This window comes from Mastigoproctus giganteus, chromosome 3 (genome assembly GCF_048544385.1).
Source record: "Mastigoproctus giganteus isolate SK-2022 chromosome 3, ASM4854438v1, whole genome shotgun sequence".
In the NCBI taxonomy this organism is placed as follows: Eukaryota; Metazoa; Arthropoda; class Arachnida; order Uropygi; family Thelyphonidae; genus Mastigoproctus; species Mastigoproctus giganteus.
This window is the reverse complement of record NC_143577.1, coordinates 81,777,531-81,799,984: the sequence shown is the minus strand read 5'-3', so window position 1 is coordinate 81,799,984 and position 22,454 is coordinate 81,777,531. Positions and strand designations below refer to the sequence as shown.

General features: G+C 34.0%; 1 protein-coding gene across 1 annotated transcript in view; it reads right to left on the bottom strand.

The window, feature by feature from the left end:
* The window catches only part of LOC150088116 (ubinuclein-1-like), a 195,229-nt gene that overhangs the window by 75,994 nt on the left and 96,781 nt on the right, over positions 1–22,454 (bottom strand). The window contains exon 5 of the mRNA XM_090370027.1: positions 21,973–22,088. Within this exon, the coding sequence (XP_090226153.1) occupies positions 21,973–22,088 (116 nt within the window). The remainder of the gene's footprint in view (positions 1–21,972; positions 22,089–22,454) is intronic.

Genomic DNA, 22,454 nt, shown 5'->3' with positions numbered 1-22,454 from the left:
TGCCAAAACTCATCTCCAAAATGCTTCTAAAAATCTCCCTCTGAAATGCTTTCAAACTTTCTCTTTCTCTCTCTCTCTCAAAAAAAGAAAAAAAAAAAAGGTTTCAGAAGTGAGTTTTGATTTTATGCAATGCTAATTTGCCACTCTGACAGCAGTTAGATGCATCCCACAAAAGTAATAAAGAAAATTAAGTATTTCATTATGAAATGCAAAAACCATTTTAGACTGATTTTCTTTTTAAATATTCAAAAATAATCTTTTGTTTTGTTTTGTATTAAAAAGCCTTGCATTAACCCTGAGTTAGGCGTGCAAAAATTTGAAATTCCCTTTGCATGCAAAAATCTGAAAAATTAGCAAAAAAAAAATTCAAAATTGTTCATTTTTATGCCACTTAAGTATTTTCAATTTTTTCTGAACACAACTGTGAAAAATGCATGTGTTATATTAAAAACATATTTTAAATTAATTTTTGAAAATTAAAACTCCTTGAGACTTGTAAGCAAGCAAATGCAAAATAATTTAAATTTAAAAACCACATCCTTCAATTTACTCTGATTAGAGAAGAGTGTGTTAGTAACAAGAGCACTTGCTGCATGAAATGTGAAACACACATATGAACAGTGCAATTCCAGACAATGTATCAATGTCAAGAAGCCAGAGAACATTACCCATTGAAGGAAAGCATGTGCAGTAAAGCAAACTTACTATCAATAACTCTGTGACATGACAATCAACACATGCATATAATTATGTTTAAATTAATCATGAATTTTTCCTGATTGTGTGATAATTAACAGACATTTCTGGAATTTCTGCAGAGAATTCAAAGGAAACATTTCCAACAAGAGGTATTAAAAGTTTCAGCTGTGTGGACAGAGTGGATGAAGCACATATTACGGAAATATTGTCAGGGTCGAATTGATCCCATGCAACTCATACAGGGTTAATATATACAAAAAGGCTAACTGGTAAATTAAAGGTACTTTAATTAAAATACTGATAAGATACATCCAGTATAAAAGTATACATGTACCTTTGATATGTGTACACATTTATATACAACAGGTCTAATATCCTCACAACTTAGTTCTAACAAAGGATCCAAACTAAATCCAAAATTTGACAGTGCATGAAACAACAGGTAGTAACAACAATGTCATAAAATAGGTTATGTCCAGAGAGATTTGTGGGGTCAAGGGAAATGGGGTATTTCTTGGATTCTATTAACTGGAGAGATAACTATAAGCTACCTTGACATGAGTTCATTATGAGAAGTATTCAAGGAATTTATCTTCTGAACAGTTCAGAAGTTTTGCAAACAAAAGATGCCCAAGTGAATGGATGACCAGAGTGTTAAGGGTTTAATTGAGCAAAAGTAAAAAACATGGGATAGTTACAAACTATCGAGAGATACTAATTTATATGATTATTAGATGGCATAAGACAGGTGAAAGCTGATTACAATAAATCACTAGCAATGGGGCTAAAAATGGAGACAAAAAAGTTCTTTTTGTACATGAATACAAAAAAATGAAGAGAGTTATTCAGATCGGTTCCTTACCTGATTGAACTGAAAAGTTGTAGAAAACTCATCATACATGGTATATGAATTGAATAGGTAGTTTGCAATGATTTTTACAGAACAAAACACTATTTGAATCATGAGGGATCAGAAACAAGGAGTCTGAAGTAAATTAAATGATATATTTCAATCTCAGAGAAGAATATATGAAGAAAACTATTGAAGCTGAATGAAAGGAAGGCTCCAGTGGATAGTATATATTCTGTTATAAAATAAATAACAAGGCTGCATGTGAGTGCATCACCCACAGAGGAAGCTAATAAGATCATCATTGGCATCTGGGAAGATCCCTCTGGAGTGGAGAAGCACTAATGTGCCCCATTCACCATATGAGGAATGAAAGAGACCAGTGAGTATGACCTGAGTGGTGGGTAAGATCAAGGTGAATCTGATTAAGGATTCAACACAACCAAATAGAATAGTATTTTTAATAGATCACGGCATGGGAGAATCTTGTCTGACCAGTCTAGTTAATTATTATGACAAAATCAATCATAACTGTTGGATGAAGAAACACATTATTTACCTTGATTATACTAAAGCATTTTATACAGTTCCCCATGAAAGGCTATTTTATGAACTTGAACAAATTGAGATTAATGGCAAATTCCTTCACTGGATCAGGGGCTGACTAAAAGATAGAAGACAGAGTAGTTATGAATGGCCATGCATCAGAATGGATGAGTGTAGCAAGTGGAATCCCTCAGTAATCACAGATTGAGGCCACTTCTGTTTCTTTTCTTCCTTAAAGACAATTATGGAGTGCAACAGAAGCTGTCAATGTCTGCTGATGAAGTAGTAGTAGTAATAGTGGCATGTGATGCAAGAAAGCAAGCGTATGAGCTTATGCAGCATCAGCCAAAAAAAAAAAAAATTTTACACAACAATTCCCTCTAAATGTTTGTCCAGTTCCTCCTTAAATTTATTTAACCTATTAACTTCCACAACGACAGATGGAAGTTTGTTCCAGCAATTAACCACCCGCTGGCTAAAGGCAAATTTACGCACATCTATTCTACATCTGTCTTTCCTCAATTTGAATTTATGCCCCCGTAGGTTCGTAATCTGAGCAAGTGGAAGAATCCCATCAGAATTCAGCGTGGTCAACCCATTCAAGGTCTTATACACTTCAATCAGATCACCTCACAGGTGCCCAGTCACCAGCTGTTACAATTTGCAGTACTTAAACCTCTTTTGGTTGTTGTTGTTGTTGTTTTTAGGAGCATTAGCAACTAAGGCCATATTGCTCTGGGATATGCGGTGGTCATTCCCTGACCTTTCCACATCCTCCGTATTTGGTGGTGACTGGCTCGAACCCCGGTCTAATCAAGAAGCGTGTGCTACACACTGCTGCTCCTTCCCACCTGGCTACGGAGGCGCCCTCTTTTGGTAAGAGAATCCCTTCATTCCCCTCACCAATCTTGTTGCCCTTCTCTGTACACGTTCAAGCAAATCTACATCCTTCCTAAAATGAGGCCTCCAGACCTGTACACAGTACTCAAGGCATGGCCTGACCATTGCCTTATTATAGAGGGATAATCACCTCCTTTTCCCTGCTAGCAAAATTCCTGTATATCATTGACAAAACCCCAAATCCAGCCTGTCTGCATTACGCAGAAGGCTTCATATCTGACTGCCAAATTACTCCCAGGTCTGTCATTTTCTACCGCCTTAAGTGTAGTACCACAGTTGGTACGTTCCTCTGGGGTTACTTCTACCCATATGCAATACTTTGCATTTGTCAATGTTAAACTTCAGTTGCCACTTCTCAGCCAATCTTCCCAAATTTTCTAGATCCTGTTGCAGTAGCACACTGCCATTAACAACCCTGCCAACCTTTGTATCATCTGCAAATTTCTACACTAAGCCTGATATACCTTCATCAATATCATTAATAAATATACAAAATAAAAGTGGACCCAACACCGAACCCTGTGGGACTCCACTAATAACATTAGTCCACAAAGAGCAGTGCCCACTGATTACCCTCTATCTTCTACCACTCAACCATCCTTTTATCCATTGTAGCAACTTACCATTAATACCATTCTGCTCCAATTTGTACAACAGTCTTCCATGCACAACAGTGTCAAAAGCTTTCCTGAAATCCAAGTATATGATATCAAAATTATTTTTTGCATCCAGTTCCTTTGTAACCACATCATAATATCCAATCAAATTTGTCAGACAAGACTTTCCCTTAACAAACCCATGCTGTGTCTGAATTATTGCTGCAGTCTTGTCTAGATGATCCTGCAATGCATCTTTAACCAGTGATTCATTATTTTAGCAGGAACAGAAGTTAAACTAACTGGTCTGTAATTACTCGTGTCACCCTTCGATCCCCCCTTTGTGAATTGGGGATACATTTGCACATCTCCAGTCCGTGGGGACCCGCCTGTCCAAGGATGCTCTCATAATTATGGCCAAGGGTTTGCTTACTTCCTTTGCTGCCTCCTTTAATATAACTGGATAGATCCCATTCACCCCAGGTGCCTTTCTTAACTTCAACAATTTCTCCTCCACTTTGCACTCAGTTATTACAAAATCATTAAGCACCCTGCTACAATTTGATAACCTTCTGTCATTTTCAATCCTTAATAACTCCTCATGTGTGAATGTAGATGTAAAATACTCATTCAGTTTGTTTGCTATCTGAGCAGGATCATCAACAGTCGAACTATCGATATCAAGTGGACCAATCAGATTCATCCCCTTCCTTTTAGAGTTTATATAAGTAAAGAAATCCTTGCTGTTTTTCTTAGCATTCTTTGCCAAAAGTTTCTCATAATCTGCTTTTGCCTGCCTAACCTCCTTTGTAACTTGATTACAGACTAGCTTATATCTGTCATAGGCTTCTGTGTGTGTCGCCTGATAATTTATATGCATCCCATGCATTTTGTTTTCTCTGCCACACGTCTCATTAGTTCATATGACAACCATTTAGGCCTAAACCTTGAACAACATTTCTTAATAGGTATAAAACTTTTAGTAGCTTCCACGATTAATTCCTTGAATGCTTCCCACTTAGAATTTGCTGTTGGTAACATCATCAGTTGATCCCACTGTAGGAAGGGTGGTTAAAGAAAAGAACTAGTCTATTCTGCACCAAAATGACTTGAAATCAGTTGCACAAAATGAAAAATGGCAAGTGAAATTCAATGACTCTAATTGTAAGATTTTGTAACTAGAAAACAGAAATCCAGGAGACTTAAGAATTATGATTCAGTCAGTTCTGTCTATGATATACAGGATCTTTGCAAAAAAAAAAAAGGGAAAAGGATGCCATCATTTCTTTATACAAGATGATGGTGAGATCTCATTTAGAATATTGTGTTCAGGTCTGGAGGGCACACTTAAAAATTTATAAAACTTTTAGAAAGGTTTCAGAGAAGGGCCACTAGATTGGTAAGCGGTACTAATTAATGTCTATATGAAGAATGGCTTAAAAAGTGCAGACTGAAAATCACGGAACTATATATCTTAGGGAGGAACCTGATAGACATATTAAGGCCCTGAAGGGAATTAGTAAAATGAACAAGGAAGGTATATTTTCACTGGCAGCAGGCAGAAAAAGTGGGGGAACTCAAATACAAATTTTGGAGAGTAACAGGAGGCTGGATCTCACAAATCTCACTCATTATCAATTAACACAAATATCTATTAATCATAACTTTAGAATTTGGTCATATTGCTGTATTTGAAAAACATAAAACAAATAAAACAAATTCATATTTGTAATACATAACAGAAAATCTGTAAAAGAAAAAGTAAGCCTCAGGAAAATTCTCAAAACAACGTACTCTCTTTAAATTTTACAAAAAATACATAATTTTACAAGGTTACAAGCGTGAGTCAATGTTTGAATTTTGTCACCACACCTTATTATACTACAATGCTTTTATCAGGTATATCATCTGAAATTGAATTAATATTATTAAATATTAAACTGTACTTTTTAATATTTTTATTAAATTATGAAAATATAAAACAATTTATCAAATATTAAATACAGCATTATAGTTCAGGCAATTGTTTTTTAATAAATTATGTTTCATTCTCTGTGATTATTGGGAACAAAAATTAAATAACCAATTAACTTCTTATTGATTAATTACTAATTTACTAACTAATAACAATTCTTTTCACTTCACCATACATATCTAAATGAAATATTTACCGAAATTTATTTTTTTATATATTTTCTCCTGGTTTTAATAAAAATACAAATGCAACATATGCTTTATGGATTTTTGATGATTAATAAAAGAAGTTAGTTAAATACACAGTGTGTTACATTTTCGGTGCTTTTGATTTCCTTTTTCTTAAATTAAACGATTTTTTTTTTCATTTTCTGTGATTAACAGAAACGAAAAGCAAATATGGTTATCTCTTTATCAATTAATTACTAAGACAATAATTTTATAGAACACTTAATAAAACCATATGTTTACTGTCCCCAGATTTAGTTGTTAGTTTTATTACAACTGTATTAGTTTTTTCTTTAAGCCATTTTTTTCTCTGTGTATATATATATATATATATATATATATGTGTGTGTTACTTATGAAGAGATATATACATATATATATATATATATATACATATATATATATATATACAGTCAAACTTCCCAATAACGAATTCGATAAATTCAGCAAAAAAATTCGTTATAGAGAAATTTCGTTATACAGAGAATATCTTTTTTATTAGAAATTATCTAATTAGAAAATGAAAACGAATCTACATTTATTTTTAATGTATTTTATTTCAAAAACACTTATTTAAATTACGTTTACACAATTTTCGCCGGTAAATATTACAAATTTAAAAAAAAAATCTGTAATTTTTGTTTGCACAGTACGATTAAAAAATGTCTGATTCTCAAAGAAAACCTCACATTTGTTCAGAGCATTAAAAACATTATCAGGAACATTTTCACAAAACTGTAGACCCATATGAACCGTTTTAAAAGCGTTCATCATTTCTTCGCGAGTTGGCTTTTCTGTGGGTTGTTCTGATGCATCTTCAGCATCATCATTAATTTCTTCGTGATCATCGTCGCATCTAACACTGTACAGCAGTATTTCATCTTCATTTGGATGTTCTGCCGTAGTCAGATCTTGATCTACATAAACATAACTATCCAGTGTTATTTCATTTTCGATGTTTCCAGACAATTCTAATGTCCAAAAGTTTTTCAGTTGTGAAAGGGCCAGTTCATCTTGTTCGTCCAGTTGTTGTTCGACTTCTGTATTCAATGCAAATCCTGCTTTCGAAAAACAATTTTGAATAGTGTATTCGGTGACATCGTTTATCCAAACTTTTACCAGTTCAGAGATGCAATCTCTAAGGTTAATTGTAACCTGCAAGTTTCTATTGACAATTGATTGATGCATTGACAATCTTCATTATATTGATTGACGCATTGACAATCTTCATTATTATTCTCTTTCGATAATGAAATTTAAAATTTTTAATAATGCCTTGGTCCATTGGCTGGTGTTTTGACGTTACATTTGGTGGTAAAAACAACTTCGCACTTTTAAATTTGGCAGAAATATTGGCAGGATGTGCTGGACAGTTGTCAGTTACCAACACGATTTTCCTTTTTTCTTTTGCTATACGCTTGTCTAGTTTTAATATCCATTCTTCAAAAATATCACTTGTCATTCATGCTTTTTTTTTATTAAAGGTGTAGTCAACTTCCAAAGATTTTGTGCCTGTAAAACATCTTGGGTTTTTTGATTTTCCAATACTAAAAGTCTTAATTTTTTACTTCCTGTTATATTTGCTCTAACTAGCACAGTGATTCTTTCTTTGTTTTGTTTTCCGCCAAAATATTTATCATCCTTAAAAGCAAGTGTTCTATTTGGTAAACATTTCAAGAGTAAACCTATTTCGTCAGCATTAAAAACATCCTTAAATACGCTCATATTCTTCCAAAATCTTCTTTAAGGTATTGTTCCTCCAACTGTTGCAATCTTCTTCGCTTACATTAACACTTTCTCCACAAATAACCTTTTGCGGAACTCTGTGGCGCTTCTTAAATTTATCTAGCCACCCAGTGCTCGCATTAAATTCTGTATGTCCAAGGGACTGTGCAAATTTCAGAGCTTCTTGCTTAATTATTAGGCCTGATATTGCGATATTCTTTTCACGTATCATTTGCACCCATTTTAGAACAGCTTTATCAACATCTTCGTATATACACAACTTAATTCGCTTCTTGTCTGCTCCTCCTTCAATTGCATTTAAAATTGATTCTCAATTTTTTTTTAAATCCTAGATAAGCTGCTTGCAGGTATGCCATATTTCTCCACAACATCTTTTTTCTTAAGACCCTGGTCAATATCATAACAATCTTTCCTTTATCATTAATACTTAAAACATTTTCTCTTCAACATTGTTTCCACAATTGTAAAAATTACTCTACTGCAGCTCTTTTGCTGATACATACACCGCAAACTTCGCTGCTTTGGCCATAATTATAGTGAATTGTTAGTACCGCCTACTCAGTGACGTTCGCTTGCCAATTCAACAGTATCACGTGACCTTTCCTATCAATCACTTTGAAGAAATATACGACTGTGAATTTCTTTTATTCTGCTTTCATTCATATATACATGAAAGAAAATTTATGATTAATGTATGCTGTATGTTACTTTTCAGAAAAAAAAAAAAAAATACAAGAGCATATAGCCTATGTGATTGATGACGAACGAAATTAAAAAAAATCATGAAAACCATCTACTGGGAGTCCAGTTAGATGAGAATGGACATATCGTATAATGATTGACAGGAAGGTCACCTGGTACAATTGAGGTGAGAAGCGAATGTCACTCAGTAGGCGTTACTAAAAACCGACTATGGTAGCATTCTATGTATTGCCGCCGCAGCATTCTAAAGGTTTACCGCAGTGAATTTCGTTTTCCCCTGAACCAACATCAATTTACAAATCCACCAAATACGGAGGATGCGGAAAGGTCAGGGAATGGCCACCGCAATTCTCGGAGCAATATGGCCTTAGTTGCTAATGCTCCTAACAAAAAAAAACAAAAAAAAACAAAAAAAAAAAATTTACAAATCTACCCTATTTATTGTAAAGTTTACGACCACTTTTAAGAAAACCCATTTGGTTTAATAACTGTAACAAAAATGAAACAAAAAACCTCCTACGGGCGGCAATGGCCACATGTGTTCAATAAAAGGATGATTATTTAATTTCAGATGCTAATGCGCAATTTCGGAAGGAAAGAGCGGCTGTTTATCAGTAAATGTTGAAAATCTTCAAAAATGCTTTTACTAATTTTTTTAAAAATTCGTTATAGAGAAACTAACACTTTGCTATATGGAGTTAATTTTACATGTAATTTCGTTTCAAGGTGCAATGTTTTGCGAAAAAATTCGTAATACAGTAATACCCCGACTTACGCTACCCCGACTTACGCGAACTCGGAGTTACGCGGTTCTTGATTTTTTTCGTTTGGCAACGCTGCCGCCCACTATCTTCAAGGTCGTTTTTCATATGTTATCGATATACGGTGCGACGGCGGAGAATGAGAGCGAAAGATGAACAAAATTCAACTTTGCTGCTTTTATGTTTTTTATATCAGTGAAGGGGAAACACATTTCACCATAATAACGTAAAAAGCAACACAATTCCAGCTATCGGTATAATCGCAAATGCAATTAGATCGAGTTTACTACCAGTTTATAACAGATTTCACTAGCAGAAACGCAACTGGATTTTTATTGTTTTATGGTAGTAACCCCTAGAAATGTGAGGTGTTAATAGTGTATCTCTGCCTTTATGGTGTTGTTTATTCAGTTGCTACATGCGCGAAGCTTTGTTTATGCGTATCAAGCGTGCCTCCTCGTTTTGTAATTGTGCTTTATTCCCTAAAAATGAGTAAAATACTTAATTAAAAGGTGTGAAAAGGAAGCGTCCTGGTGAAGACACTGCAGATTCAGAGAGAAAAAGAAAAACAATTATCGATAAACAGAGGCGGACTGGGTCAAAAATTCTTACCCGGGAAAATTTATAGTGGCGTCATACTATGGTTTATGGCCAAAATCACACTGGCCCACCGGGGTTTCCCCGGTAAGGCTTATGGCCAGTCCACCTCTGTCGATAGAGAAAAAATATGAAATTGTGAAACGCTTTGAGCGAAATGAAAGACCATGTGATATTGCACGTGCTACAGGCCTAAATGAAGCAACGGCGAAAAGCACATGACAATTGCAAACTTGACAGGTTGAAAATTGAAAAGGGCTCAATTGTAAAGGGCTTAAAAATTTTAGAAAACAGACTCCAACGAAGAACGCGTTATAGCTACAAAGCAAGGAATAAAAAAATTATTAGCTTGCTACGAAAAAATTCTGCGTGAAAAAAAGAACGCGCTGTGTCGTCAGACGAATTTGTTAGATTTTATGAAGACATCGAAATAACTTTTTTTACGTAAGTCATTTGTTTTTTTTAATACATATTTTGTATTAATATGTATAAAGAACTGCAATTTTATTAATATTTTTCTTCTAAACTAGTGTTTTTGTTAGTCCTTGGTCCCAATTAAGCAAAATTTATATGTATTTATATGCAAAGTTGTACCCCGACTTACGCGAATTCGACTTACGCGATTTTCGTCGGACCCACCTATCGCGTAACTTCGGGGTATTACTGTATAGAGAAATTCGTTAAATAGAAGTTCGTAATAGAGAAGTTCCACTGTATATATATCTCTTCATAAGTAACATAACAAAAATACATGCAAAGCATGCACAGACTGTCTAAAGTTAACAATACTGCATTAAAACTACATTTAATCTGAGAGTTTATTTTTTCTATACAAATTGTATGGAATGCATTGAAAGCTGTTTAGCAGTGGAGTTTTTCTAGGCTTAGTGATGTTTATTTATTCTTAACTTCTGCTTTGATTTTAAAAATAACTTGGGTACTAAAACCATCATCACTAAAAGTATCGCTAACAACTTCACTTCCATTATTTTCATTTCACTATCACTGTCTTTCACTGACTCTCTAATTATAAGCTTATCCATGTCAAATTTAAACAAATTAAAGTAATACTGAACATGCGGATTAAAAATTTTAAACGCTAATGTTATGAACTAACACTATGACATGAATTATCATTGTTTATATTTTTTTTGCAACATTAGAAAGATAGTGTCAGATTTCATACTCTTCAAAAATGATGAGTCAAAATATAAAAATGGAACAGCTTAAACAACTTGGCTAGCAAGAACATTTCCAAAGCTTCAGAAAGAGATCTGGAACTCCAATAGTGTCTGATAGGTTCTCACATTGAAACACTGATATAAAAGTGATATGACACAATATCTATTTCTTTATCATTAATAATGTTGAGAACAAGCATTGTTACCATGCATATATATATTAGGTCAAAGTTCCGATTGATTTTTGTTTTGCAAGTAGTGGTGAAAATCTTTATTGTTTTAGGTGGGAAGCATTACCGGTAGTTAAAGCCTAACTAACTGGCTAGCCATGATTGTCCTAGCAGTTGTTGGTTTGCCTATAGTTCCATGTTAACAATTAACATGGAATCAAGTTAACAAATATATAAATGTAAAGTTTGGAAAGATTTAAAGTAAGAGGAGAGGAAATAAAGGGAATTGTTAAAGATCAAGTCAAGAAATATTAGGAATATAGCTAGGAAGAATTAGGAAGGTAACATTCCTTCACATGGCCGTCTCTCTGCTACTTTCTCAGGGGCTTTGAGCAGACAGAAGCTATACTAAAAAATGTCTCATGCATACCCGTTTCAGTAGTCACAACAACAGTTTTTCTTAATAAGTGCTCAAGTTTAGTTATGGATGTCCTAATGTAATAAGGCAAATAAAATTTAATTGTTCATTTATTTTTAATTAATTTAGTTTTAAATTTTTGGATTATTATTGGCTGCAAACTGGGATTGAGACCCAAAGCCCGACAGGTATGCATCAGAGTAAAGTATATAGGTATTTACCTGCAATCACTATAGCTGGTGGTTGGTATGAAAAGCACGTGCAATCTGCCCGGGAGCCACTTTACAGGAGGATGGGGAGCCATATATATATATATAAATATATATATTTTTTTAGTTGTTGGCGCAACAGCTTCTGTGGCCATAATGCACCTCCCAAAGTTTTTGCATTTTACCCTGATCCAAGCCTGAGGTGGGATTCGAACCCACAACCTTTGGGTTGCCAAGCAACCACTTTACCCATCTGGCTAGCCCGGTCGGCGGGGAGCCATATGGTCCAATTTGTTGGTTAGTCTGTCATTAATAATTATATACATGTTTAAGAGTTGGGTTAATTTGTTTGCTAGTGATTATGCGACCTGTATTAAATTTGTAATCAATGGTTAGGGATTACGGCAAATAACTATATAGATGTTTGGATTACGGTGAATACCTATATAGATATTTGGATTACGGTGAATACCTATATAGATGTTTTTAATACATTTTAAGATTACATTTTTTTTTTTTTTTTTTTTAAATCAAATTGGTAATGTTATCCACTGGACACTTGCAAGCCATATACCTAAACAACAAAATAACTATCAAACAAAATAAAGTCTACACAGGTCACTTTTACAAAAGAGACCATTTCAACTTCCAAGCCATTAGACTCACACACTGGGAGACCAATTTAACAAAGCAAACACATGGTAATGTAATCAGAAATCAAATTAACAGAATAATACACATCTGTAGTAACCAGGAAAACATACTGGAAGCATTACAAAAACTGAAAACTAATTTAATGCAGAACAAAATATCTGTTAAGTTCATCAGATACCATATTAAAGCAGCCATCCAAGCCAACTTAACCCTACATCACCCCACCACTTACCCTAATATGGTCACAGAGCAACTGTTTGGATCCCTATTAGACCCCTGGGTTCATTGTGCTCAGACAAGGCTTGTTGTCTGAGCGCACTGCAATCCAGATGTCCTAATACAATAATAACTATAATAGGAGTTCTAATACTGACCCTGGCTACATAACTATATATATATATATATATATATATGTAAATATGTATATAGTTATTGCATTGGCATACATGGGCTGTTATGCTGTAGAAAGGTTATACCAGTTGTTGTCCAGTGGATAACATTACCAATTTGATTTAAAATTTAAAAAAAATGTAATCTTAAAATATATTAACCCAAACATCTATATAGGTATTCACCATAATCCCTAGCCATTGATTACAAATTTAATACAGGTCACATAATCACCAACAAACAAATTATCCCATCCCTTAAACTTATATAATTATTAATGACAGACTAACCAACAAATCAGACCAGATCGTGCCCCAGTCCTATAAAGCGGCTCCCTAGCAGATAGCAGGTGCTTTTTTGTACCAACCACCAGCTATAGTGATCGCAGGTAAATACCTATATACTTTTCATATTTATTCTGATGCATACCCGTTGGGCTTTTGGTCTCAATCCCAGTTTGCAGCAAATAATAATCCAAAAATTTGAAACTAAATTAATTAAAAATAAATTAACAATTAAATTTTATTTGCCTTATTACATTAGGACATCCATAACTAAACTTGAGCACTTATTAAGCAAAACTGTTGTTGTGACTACTGAAATGGGTATGCATGAGATATTTTTTAGTATGGCTATCTGTCTGCTCAAAGCCCCTGAGAAAGTAGCAGAGAGACAGCCATGTGAAGGAATGTTACCTTCCTAATTCTTCCTAGATATATTCCTAATATTTCTTGACTTGATCTTTAACAATTCCCTTTATTTCCTCTCCTCTTACTTTAAATCTTTCCAAACTTTACATTTATATATTTGTTAACATGGAACTATAGGCAAACCAACAACTGCTAGAACAACCATGGCTAGCCAGTTAGTTAGGCCTTAACTACCGGTAATGCTTCCCACCCAAAACAATAAAAATTTTCACCACCACTCACAAAACAAAAATCAATCTGGACTTTGACCTAATATATATCAAAGCACGTATAATGTCTAATTCCACAATAGCATTAACGTTGCATAACCGCAGCATTGTCCCAACTGAAAATTTAATAAAAATAGAACATCGGCTCAAAAGTAGTATTCAAGAATATATATATATATATATATATATATATACATTTAAATAATGGCCTAAAAGTTAAGATGTAATAACATAAAATAAGAAAAATATAAATAAATAAATATTAAGCTATCATTAGAGGCAGCAAAATGCACATCCTCCACTAGGGGATTTTCAGCTACTGTTTATGTCTTATTACCTTTACTTCCCCTTCCTTGTTGGTTTATTTTATTTTACGTTATTTTTATGTTAATTTTCGCTCTACAGTTTTTGTCATACTACTGGCTGATATTTTGTTCTATTTTGAATTATTGGAGAGATATATATATATATATTTTTTTTTTTTTAATTTTTTTTTGTGCAATTGATTCATTTGTTTGTTTGTTGTTTGTTATTTGGTTTTTAGGAGCATTAGCAACTAAGGCCATATTGCTCCGGGATATGCGGTGGTCATTCCCTGACCTTTCCGCATCCTCCGTATTTGATGGGCATGGGCTCGAACCCCGGTCTAATCAAGAAGCATGTGCTATGCACTGCTGCTCCTGCCCACCTGGCTACGGAGGTGCCAATCAATTCATTTGAATCTGGTATTTAAAAAACTTGTTCTCTAAAATTTTTTTTTTTTTTTAAATAAAAACCCCAATCACGAGAGGAATTAGAACTTACAGGACTTAGTACCATGCACAGGTTGAAGCTTGAGAAGGGGAAGGAAAATACTTTCTGGCATTAAACTTGTAAAATTTCTGAAACTTGCAATTTTCAGGAAATACGTATGAGCGAGGGTGTTCAAAAAAATGGAAATTGAAGAAATAAATGAGAAAGAAGAAAAAATGGTTCAGTGAGTTGGAAGTCTGACAGTAAAAGGATGCTGATTAGGTTGCATCACAGGTCGAACTGGTTTGGAAGAGAGGGGGGGGGGATTATAGAAGCCAATTCAGAAGAACAGTGCTCATGGAAGTATCTATAGAAAAGGCATGCAGCAGAAACAGAACATCCATGAGGCAGAGAGTAGAGAGACTGTTAAAGATCAGTCATTAATTAGCCTAATTGCCCTGTTTTGAATGGAATCTATAAGCCTGAAAGAAGTTTTGGGGGCACTGCCCCAGATGTGAGAACAGTGTTCCATAGTAGGGTGGATTTGCAATTTGTACAGAGTAAACAACTGTTTGGAAGAAAAATAAAGCCAAGAGCGAAAGAGAAAACCCAGTTTTTTTTTAGATGCAGAGGAAGCAATATTTGCAATGTTCTTATGCCAAGAGGGATTTACAAGTCAGGGTAATCCCTAATAGAGATATGTGATCTTGTCTAGAAATCTGATTGTCATCGAATATAAGCATAGTAGCAGAAGAATCGTTTTAGCATTAATTGAGGTATATGATGCAAGAAAGCAAGATTATACATCGTAAGCCAAAAAAAAAAAAAATAAATAATTGAAACTTCCGATTCACCCATCCAGTCACTCCAAATGTTTGTCTGGAAGAGCCTTCAATTTATTTAAGCTAACAACTTCCACAACAACAGATGGAAGTCTGTTCCAGCAATCAACTACCTGCTGGCTAAAGGCAAAGTGAGATATAAGACAGGACTGTATTTTATAAGGATTGAAATCAACTAAATTATCTTTGCCCCAATGGAGAATTACCTGCACATCAGCTTTTAAAGAACTGGTAGTGAATAACTGAGAAGTTGGACCTTCTCAGGGTAAGGTTTCCCAAACTGGAAGGTGGAATGCAATATGCTATCATCGGCAAAACTATGGATAGGATTTCCAGTCAAAGGAAGGAGGTCATTAATATAAAAGAGGAAAAGAGTGGGAGAAAGAGCTGAACCTTGGGGAACACCTGCATTAGTAGAGAAGTTAGAAGACCGAGGGCCATCTATCATCACCCACAGTGAGCATAAAGAAAGAAGAGTGGATACCCAATTATAGAAAAAAGTTAGCGAACAATAAGAGGGAAGTTTGTTTAGAAGACCTTTATGCTAAACACGATAAAAAGCCATCAAAATGTCAAGAGCAACTGCTTCAGTTTCAACAAACCTTTCTATTGAATTTGTCCACAGATGGGTAACATAAGCCAGTATATCACCAATGGATCGACACTGACGGAATCCATACTGGTGATCACTGATCAGATGGAAGATTCCTAGATAGTTTAAGAGTTGGTGGTTAATGGATTTCTCCATTACTTTAGAAAGAGTAGAAGTGCAATGCGACAATAATTGGACAGGAGGTATTTGTCACCCTTTTTAGGAACTGGTTGGATATGAAAGTGTAAAAAGGCAACAAAACAGGTTTTGAGAACAAGCGGAGAAATATTATCAGGAACTAACACTTTTTTGGCATTAAGGCTGTTCAAAATTCTGATGTCGTTTTGACAGAAGGCCACAGGAGGCATTGAATGGAATGTACTGGGAATGGTAGGAAGTGGTTTACCAAGTTCATCAAAACAAGAGTTGGAAGGAAAGTAGGATTCTAGGGGGTCAGCTTTATCTTTGGCTGAAGTGCCAGTAGTATCATCCACTTTTTTTAAAAAAGAGGTGGGAATAGAGATGGGCAAAAGAAGTGACCAAGAGCTTTGGCAAGAGACCAGAATGCTTGAATACCATTTGGACAAGAAGCAAGTTTTCTACTCTTAGCTTGTTTGAATTCTAGTTTGGACTGATAACTGCTTCATAATTTTTGCAAGCTTTGGTGTAAGCAGAAAATGAATCTGGAGATCTGGATGCAAGCCAATTGAAATATGCAACGTTCTTTTATGATTCTGGGATGATCTAAGCAAATAATGACATCAGAAATTTAAAACAGTAATCCAAAAAAGGAAAAGAATAGAAATCTTGCAGAGCATCCCATTTTGCATTCTTTTAATACCAAAAAACACGAGGATGGGATTGGCCACAAGAGAAAGGCCGCATCTGAGAAGAGGCCATCATCCAGTTGTGATCTGAGGTGCGTAGAGTCCACTCATCTCGACTGTGTACTTGAAAGTGATGTTGGTGAGAAAAAGATCAAGGGTGTAGCTGTGTTGTTGCATTTATGCTATTCTGACAAGTTAATCTAAGATCTGTGTGATATCATTAGAAATTGCAAAAGCCTCAGTATCTTGACCAGCCTGGTCTGAGTGACTAGAAAACAGAAGCCAGCTGGAGTTATGAACATGAAAATCACCAAGGAAATTTACTTCACTGTTAGGAAAGTTGGACTGGAGAAACCAGGTTTCAAAGTCAAGTTTTCATTGTGCTACTGGGGTAAGGTGGTTGACAAATATGATTATATTTAAATCGAAATAATATTTAAATTTAAACATTTGTAGTCCAGCAGTTATTTCTGCTGTTTTCCTGTTCAGGTCCAGCACAAAAAAGGAAAAAAAAAAAAAAAACAAATATTATTGAATATGAGCTTCTCAAACATTAATTTCTAGTTTATGTGAGTTATTATAATAAAAGTGATTGATAAAACATTAAAAAACATTTCAGACATTTGAAATATTTGTTATTTATATGATTTTAGTGTGTAGAATTTCTTAAAACATTCAACAGGATGCAATCCTGGTTTACTGGAGTATGTCTACCAACACCAAACTGTTTGTTTTCTTCCACCATGCAGCCTTCTGTCACTACCTACTATACAGTCTTTCTTGTTACTTCATTTTCTTGTTTTATCACAAAATGTGAGGACACCCATTCAATCTCTTTGACATCTGAACTTGGTCTTTTTCTAGAAAGGACATTTTAATTTTAGACATCTCCTACTGGCCAAACAAGCAACTTCTTTGGAGACTGATCCACCACCTTCGTCAAGATGAAGCTGTTGAGACTTCTAACAGCCAAGAAAACAACTTTCTCCATCATTTCATTGATTTTCAAGTGAGAAAATAACTTACACGGTAATGGTCACTTCTGTCTACTAGTCACATATTTTTTGTATATTCTCAAACAGCAACTAACTTTTCCAGCTGTAAGCTTCCCCTCTTTTTACCTTTCCTGTTGTGACCACAGTTTGGTTATCGCAGAAAGTAGAAAGAATAAGTACAGTTCTTTTATCATTCCATGCCAGCATATGAACTGTATCCTCCTTTCAGAAACCAATGATTCCATGTTTTTCAATTTTTCTCTGACATATTGATCTCTAGTGGTAACCCTTGCTATTTCCTATAACTGTACTTGTTAAGTGTATATTCAGTTCATGTAGTTCTTCTGCTAGTGTAAAATCAGTTGGTGAACAAATGAAATCCGCTACCCTCAACACTTTGAAGAAGTGTCTGGATGAGATCAAGTCACACCAGCATTGGTTGACAAGTCATCATCAATTTCTTCATCACTGCTGCAAAATATATTGTCGGTATTGAAAATAACATCATCCTCATTCTCTGACAAAATTAAATCATTTGAATCAAAAAACTCTAACAATTTCTCAATTTCATCAGGAAGGCCATTGAGGTGTTGACACCATGACTAAACACTGTTTCTGGCAGAGAGTAAATACACAGTGAACACTAAAAACAAAGAGGAAAAACTACAGCCTTTGGTTGTTAACAGTTGAATGTAAACATTCAAAAAGTTCAAAGTATTCATATGAAGTATAAATAGAAGGCAGTTCAATAATTACACAAGAAGAGAAATTTTACATGTGTGGGGAGACACTGGACTATAAAGGATTAACACGTGCAAAAACTCAGTTGGAAAACTGCTATGCATGGATTCTGTACAGAGCAGCAGACTTTTGACTACCATAAGGAAATGCACTTTGATCACAGGAATTCGTGATAGAAAATCAGCTGGCCACCAAACTAAGTTCACAACTCATTAAATTTATTCATAAAACCATCCACTTCTGCTATAAGTGTATTAAATATTTGAAGTCATAACACTTCATTGGATCATATCAGCACACAAATCACCACAATGGCAAAACATTGGTAGAACTTTTTTCTTTTCACCACATGCATAAAGCACTATCAAGTTTGCCACGAGCATTGTGGTGTACTACTGATCCATTCATCATCCATCACACTTGTTTTGACATCCATGATGTATTGTCTCTATACTTGCCTCAAGTTGATCTTTTATAATTTCATTTGACAAGGAAGGCAGTGTATACTAATTGATTGGTAGGGAAGGGTGGTGTTTATGGACCACTGGCGGTGCATTTTGAAATTAATTGGAATTTAATTAATTTCAAATGCAATTAATTGGAATTTAATTAATTTCAAATGCAATTAATTGGAATTTAATTAATTTCAAATGCAATTAATTGAAATTTAATCTTCTAATTGAAGGATATACTTTATATTACACTTTGGAAACCACTGCAATAGCTTGTTACCCTCTGTGAGGTGGAGAGTTTGCTTGTGCCAGAGTCTATTGTGAAATTTGTGTTTTGCCACAAACTGCATTTTTTCCATCCCTCTTTAGATATCAAGTACCTGATCACACTCACAGTACATCCATAACTGCAGTATAAGGAAGCATGGCATATTGAGGTTGTAGCGCAATTTATTATCACCACTGACTTCAGAAATCATTACAAATTCCCATCCTCAGAGTGGCTGCATAAAGGAATATGCACTCTCCCAGTCACTCTGAGAATGGATGAAAATATGAATAGTGTAAAATAGTTACGTATTAGTAGGACAATAGGAAGGGGAAAGAAAAGAAAACAAAAAAAAAAAAAATATATATATATATATATAAAATACTAATTAAATCCAAATGAATCTAATATTAAACAGCAGAAATAAGTTCAAAATTAAGTAAAAGTAAAAAATAAGGATAGTAGAGCAGACATCAGTGGCAGTTTTCATTAGTGGACACTTCTCAGAAATCATCATCCTCACAGTGACTGTAGATGGGAATATGGAATTACCCAGTCACTTTGAGAATAAAAACATGATTTATTTCTAAAATCAACCTTATTATAAAGGTTGATTTTAGAAATAATCAATGTTTAATCATAACAGGGTATTTTGCATTCCTTTTGACTCATTACAGTGCCAATATTATATGCTTTAATTGTTATATTAGAACAATGAAAATTATTTTTAAATAGCATTTGTGTACCTCATAACTATATTTTTATTCTGGAAACTGTTTAGAAATATCTTGTCACATTATCTTTAATATAATCAATGTTGGAAAATCTTTTTAGTTTTATTCAGTTTCTCAATGAAATGAAAGTTTTCAGTGAGAACAAAAATAAATCATAGGATGGCAAATCTGGTAAATAATGTGGATGATCAAGTTGTGAGATCTTTCTTGAGAAAATCTAACTTAACAAAAACATGTTGCAATTGGTGGAACATAATGGTAAAGAATTCATTCAGATAGCCTTTTACATCAAACAGAATTCTGTAACCATTTCAAGATTTACAAATAATAATCATGATTTTCTCTTGTGGACAAGTTTTTTGTACATTTGAAAATTTATAAACCTGAAAACTTTGTATATAAATGCTTTTAGATATTATATTTTTTTTTTTATTCTTTTCCCAACATTAGTGAAACTGTCAAAAATCAAATAGAATTAAAAAAAAAAAAAAAAAACCAACTTGATTAGGTTAATCATCATCACTTTATTTAATTTTTTTTTTTTTTTTTTTGTTCTTTTATGCAATATCCCTTACATCTATTTATATGTCATGATTCAGTTTCATCAGCTTCTGGATCAGAATTCCAAAAAAGTTTTGGTTTTTATAAGCCATATTTTAACAGGATTTTAACAAGCATCTCCTCCACCAATTTTCAAAGTTTGGTGCTATCATCTATAATAAACTGTGTCTGCTATTAACTGAAAACACAGATGAGAAACAGCAGTACCTACTGGAAGTTTTCAAGAAAGTTTATACATATGGCCACATTCTTTAATGAGTCCATATTTGAAATGAACCTTGAAAAAGTATACAATGTGTACTGTATAAGACCTTCTCTTTAAAATCATCACAACGTTACATGCTCTTTTAGCCCTTCAATGACTGTAGTTTTCTAGTGAAACTTCTGTTGTCGTGTTTCTGAGTTGTACTAAAACATGATTCTTTTCATTATTATTATATTTTTTGCAGAAACTCTATTTTCTTGCACATATCTATTCTGCATGAAAGAGGCAAAAAAAAAAAAAGTTTCAGTTCTCTACTGCTTTATTTTTCACTTAAAATTTGTGAAATCATCTTGACAGAAAATTTATGTCTTCATATGTTCCATCAACATGTCTGGTTTCTAAAATGAATTCCTCAGCAATTAAATATGAACTTTACAGAATAAACCAAATCTCTCTTTCCTTGACAATTTTCATCAGTCTTGCCAGTTTCTGTCCACTCTGCATCATCAGCGACATCACTGCCATCTTTAAACTAGTCAAAATGTCTGTTCAAGACAATCTCATTCCCATAAATTTAGTTTAATAACTGAACTGTCTCACTTGCAGACATCCCCATCTTCAAACAAAATTTGATATTGATTCTTTGTTCTGAAAAGGGGGAAAAAATCATTCTAATAACACAAAAAAATGATGCCCAAGTTCACTATAGTAACTAGCAGTAAACTAATCCAATTCTTCTGAGAATAATGCTAATCGAGACAGACTACTCCTAACTCCATTTATGGCTGATTGGGCACATTGCCTGTAGAGACAGACTGTGTCCAATCAACCTAAATTTGCTAAGCTGTGGTTGTGTTATCAATGTGCAAGAATAGCATTTTTATCTTCTATGGGCAGTGTTCTAATATTAAATCTTTGTAATTTCTTTAAGTGAGCGACACCAGGAGAACAAAAGGATGACTGTCATCCAATACGCTACTAATAAGTTACTTTTAGATTTTAGTGATATGGCAAACTTCTGAGCTTTTCTGAAATTATTATTAGTCATATGGTGCAAGGAAGCCTGAAGCTTATGCTGCACCAGCCGAGAAAAAAAAAAAAAATCTGAATTACCGAGAGAGAGAGAGAGAGAGAGAGAGAGAGAGAGAGAGAGAGAGAGAGAGAGAGAGAGAGAGAGAGAGAGACAGAAGTAGAAGAGAATCACCAAGAAAAAGAAGAATGATGATATCCAGCTCAGGACCCTGAGTGTGCCAAGCCCATACTCAGCAGATGTGAGTGTCATTTTTAAAAATATAAATCATTAGTTATTTTTATATGTATATTTAAATAACACTAACACTTGGTTAGTAAACTAATAAAGAAATGCAAAGAACTGGAGATATTGTATATTTATGGTAGATCTAAATAGAATGAAATAAGAGATGATGATTAATAAAATCATAAACACATAACTTTAAGAAAATACAAACAAATTCAAGTAAACCTTGCAGACTGATTCACTGGTTTTCTTCCACCCCTCCTTTTAGGCATAGTATCGCCATCTTTCAACATCCGCCTTCTTCGCCTTCCATCCTTTTCTACAATTTCTCTTGGACGTCGCTATTTACAAATAAGAAATATTTCTTATATGCTTAGTAAGACTGGCATGACATAGTTATAACAAAATTATCTTAGGTTCCAACACAACAACCACAATTCCATTCACATCTTTACTATTAAAAAAATAATAAATAAATAACATACAAATTGTTAGAAACAATAATTTATAAACTTGTTTTTATACTCTACACACCTAAGGCTAGATAAATTACAACTTTATTTTAAAGCAGCTGATATTGCAGCTTTATTGCAGCTGATATACCAGCATGGCAGTTAACAATAGCTTGTGCATTTTTTTGATGATGTAAAGAGTATTGTCAAAATAATCATGATTATATCACATACTTAATATTGACTAATACTGTT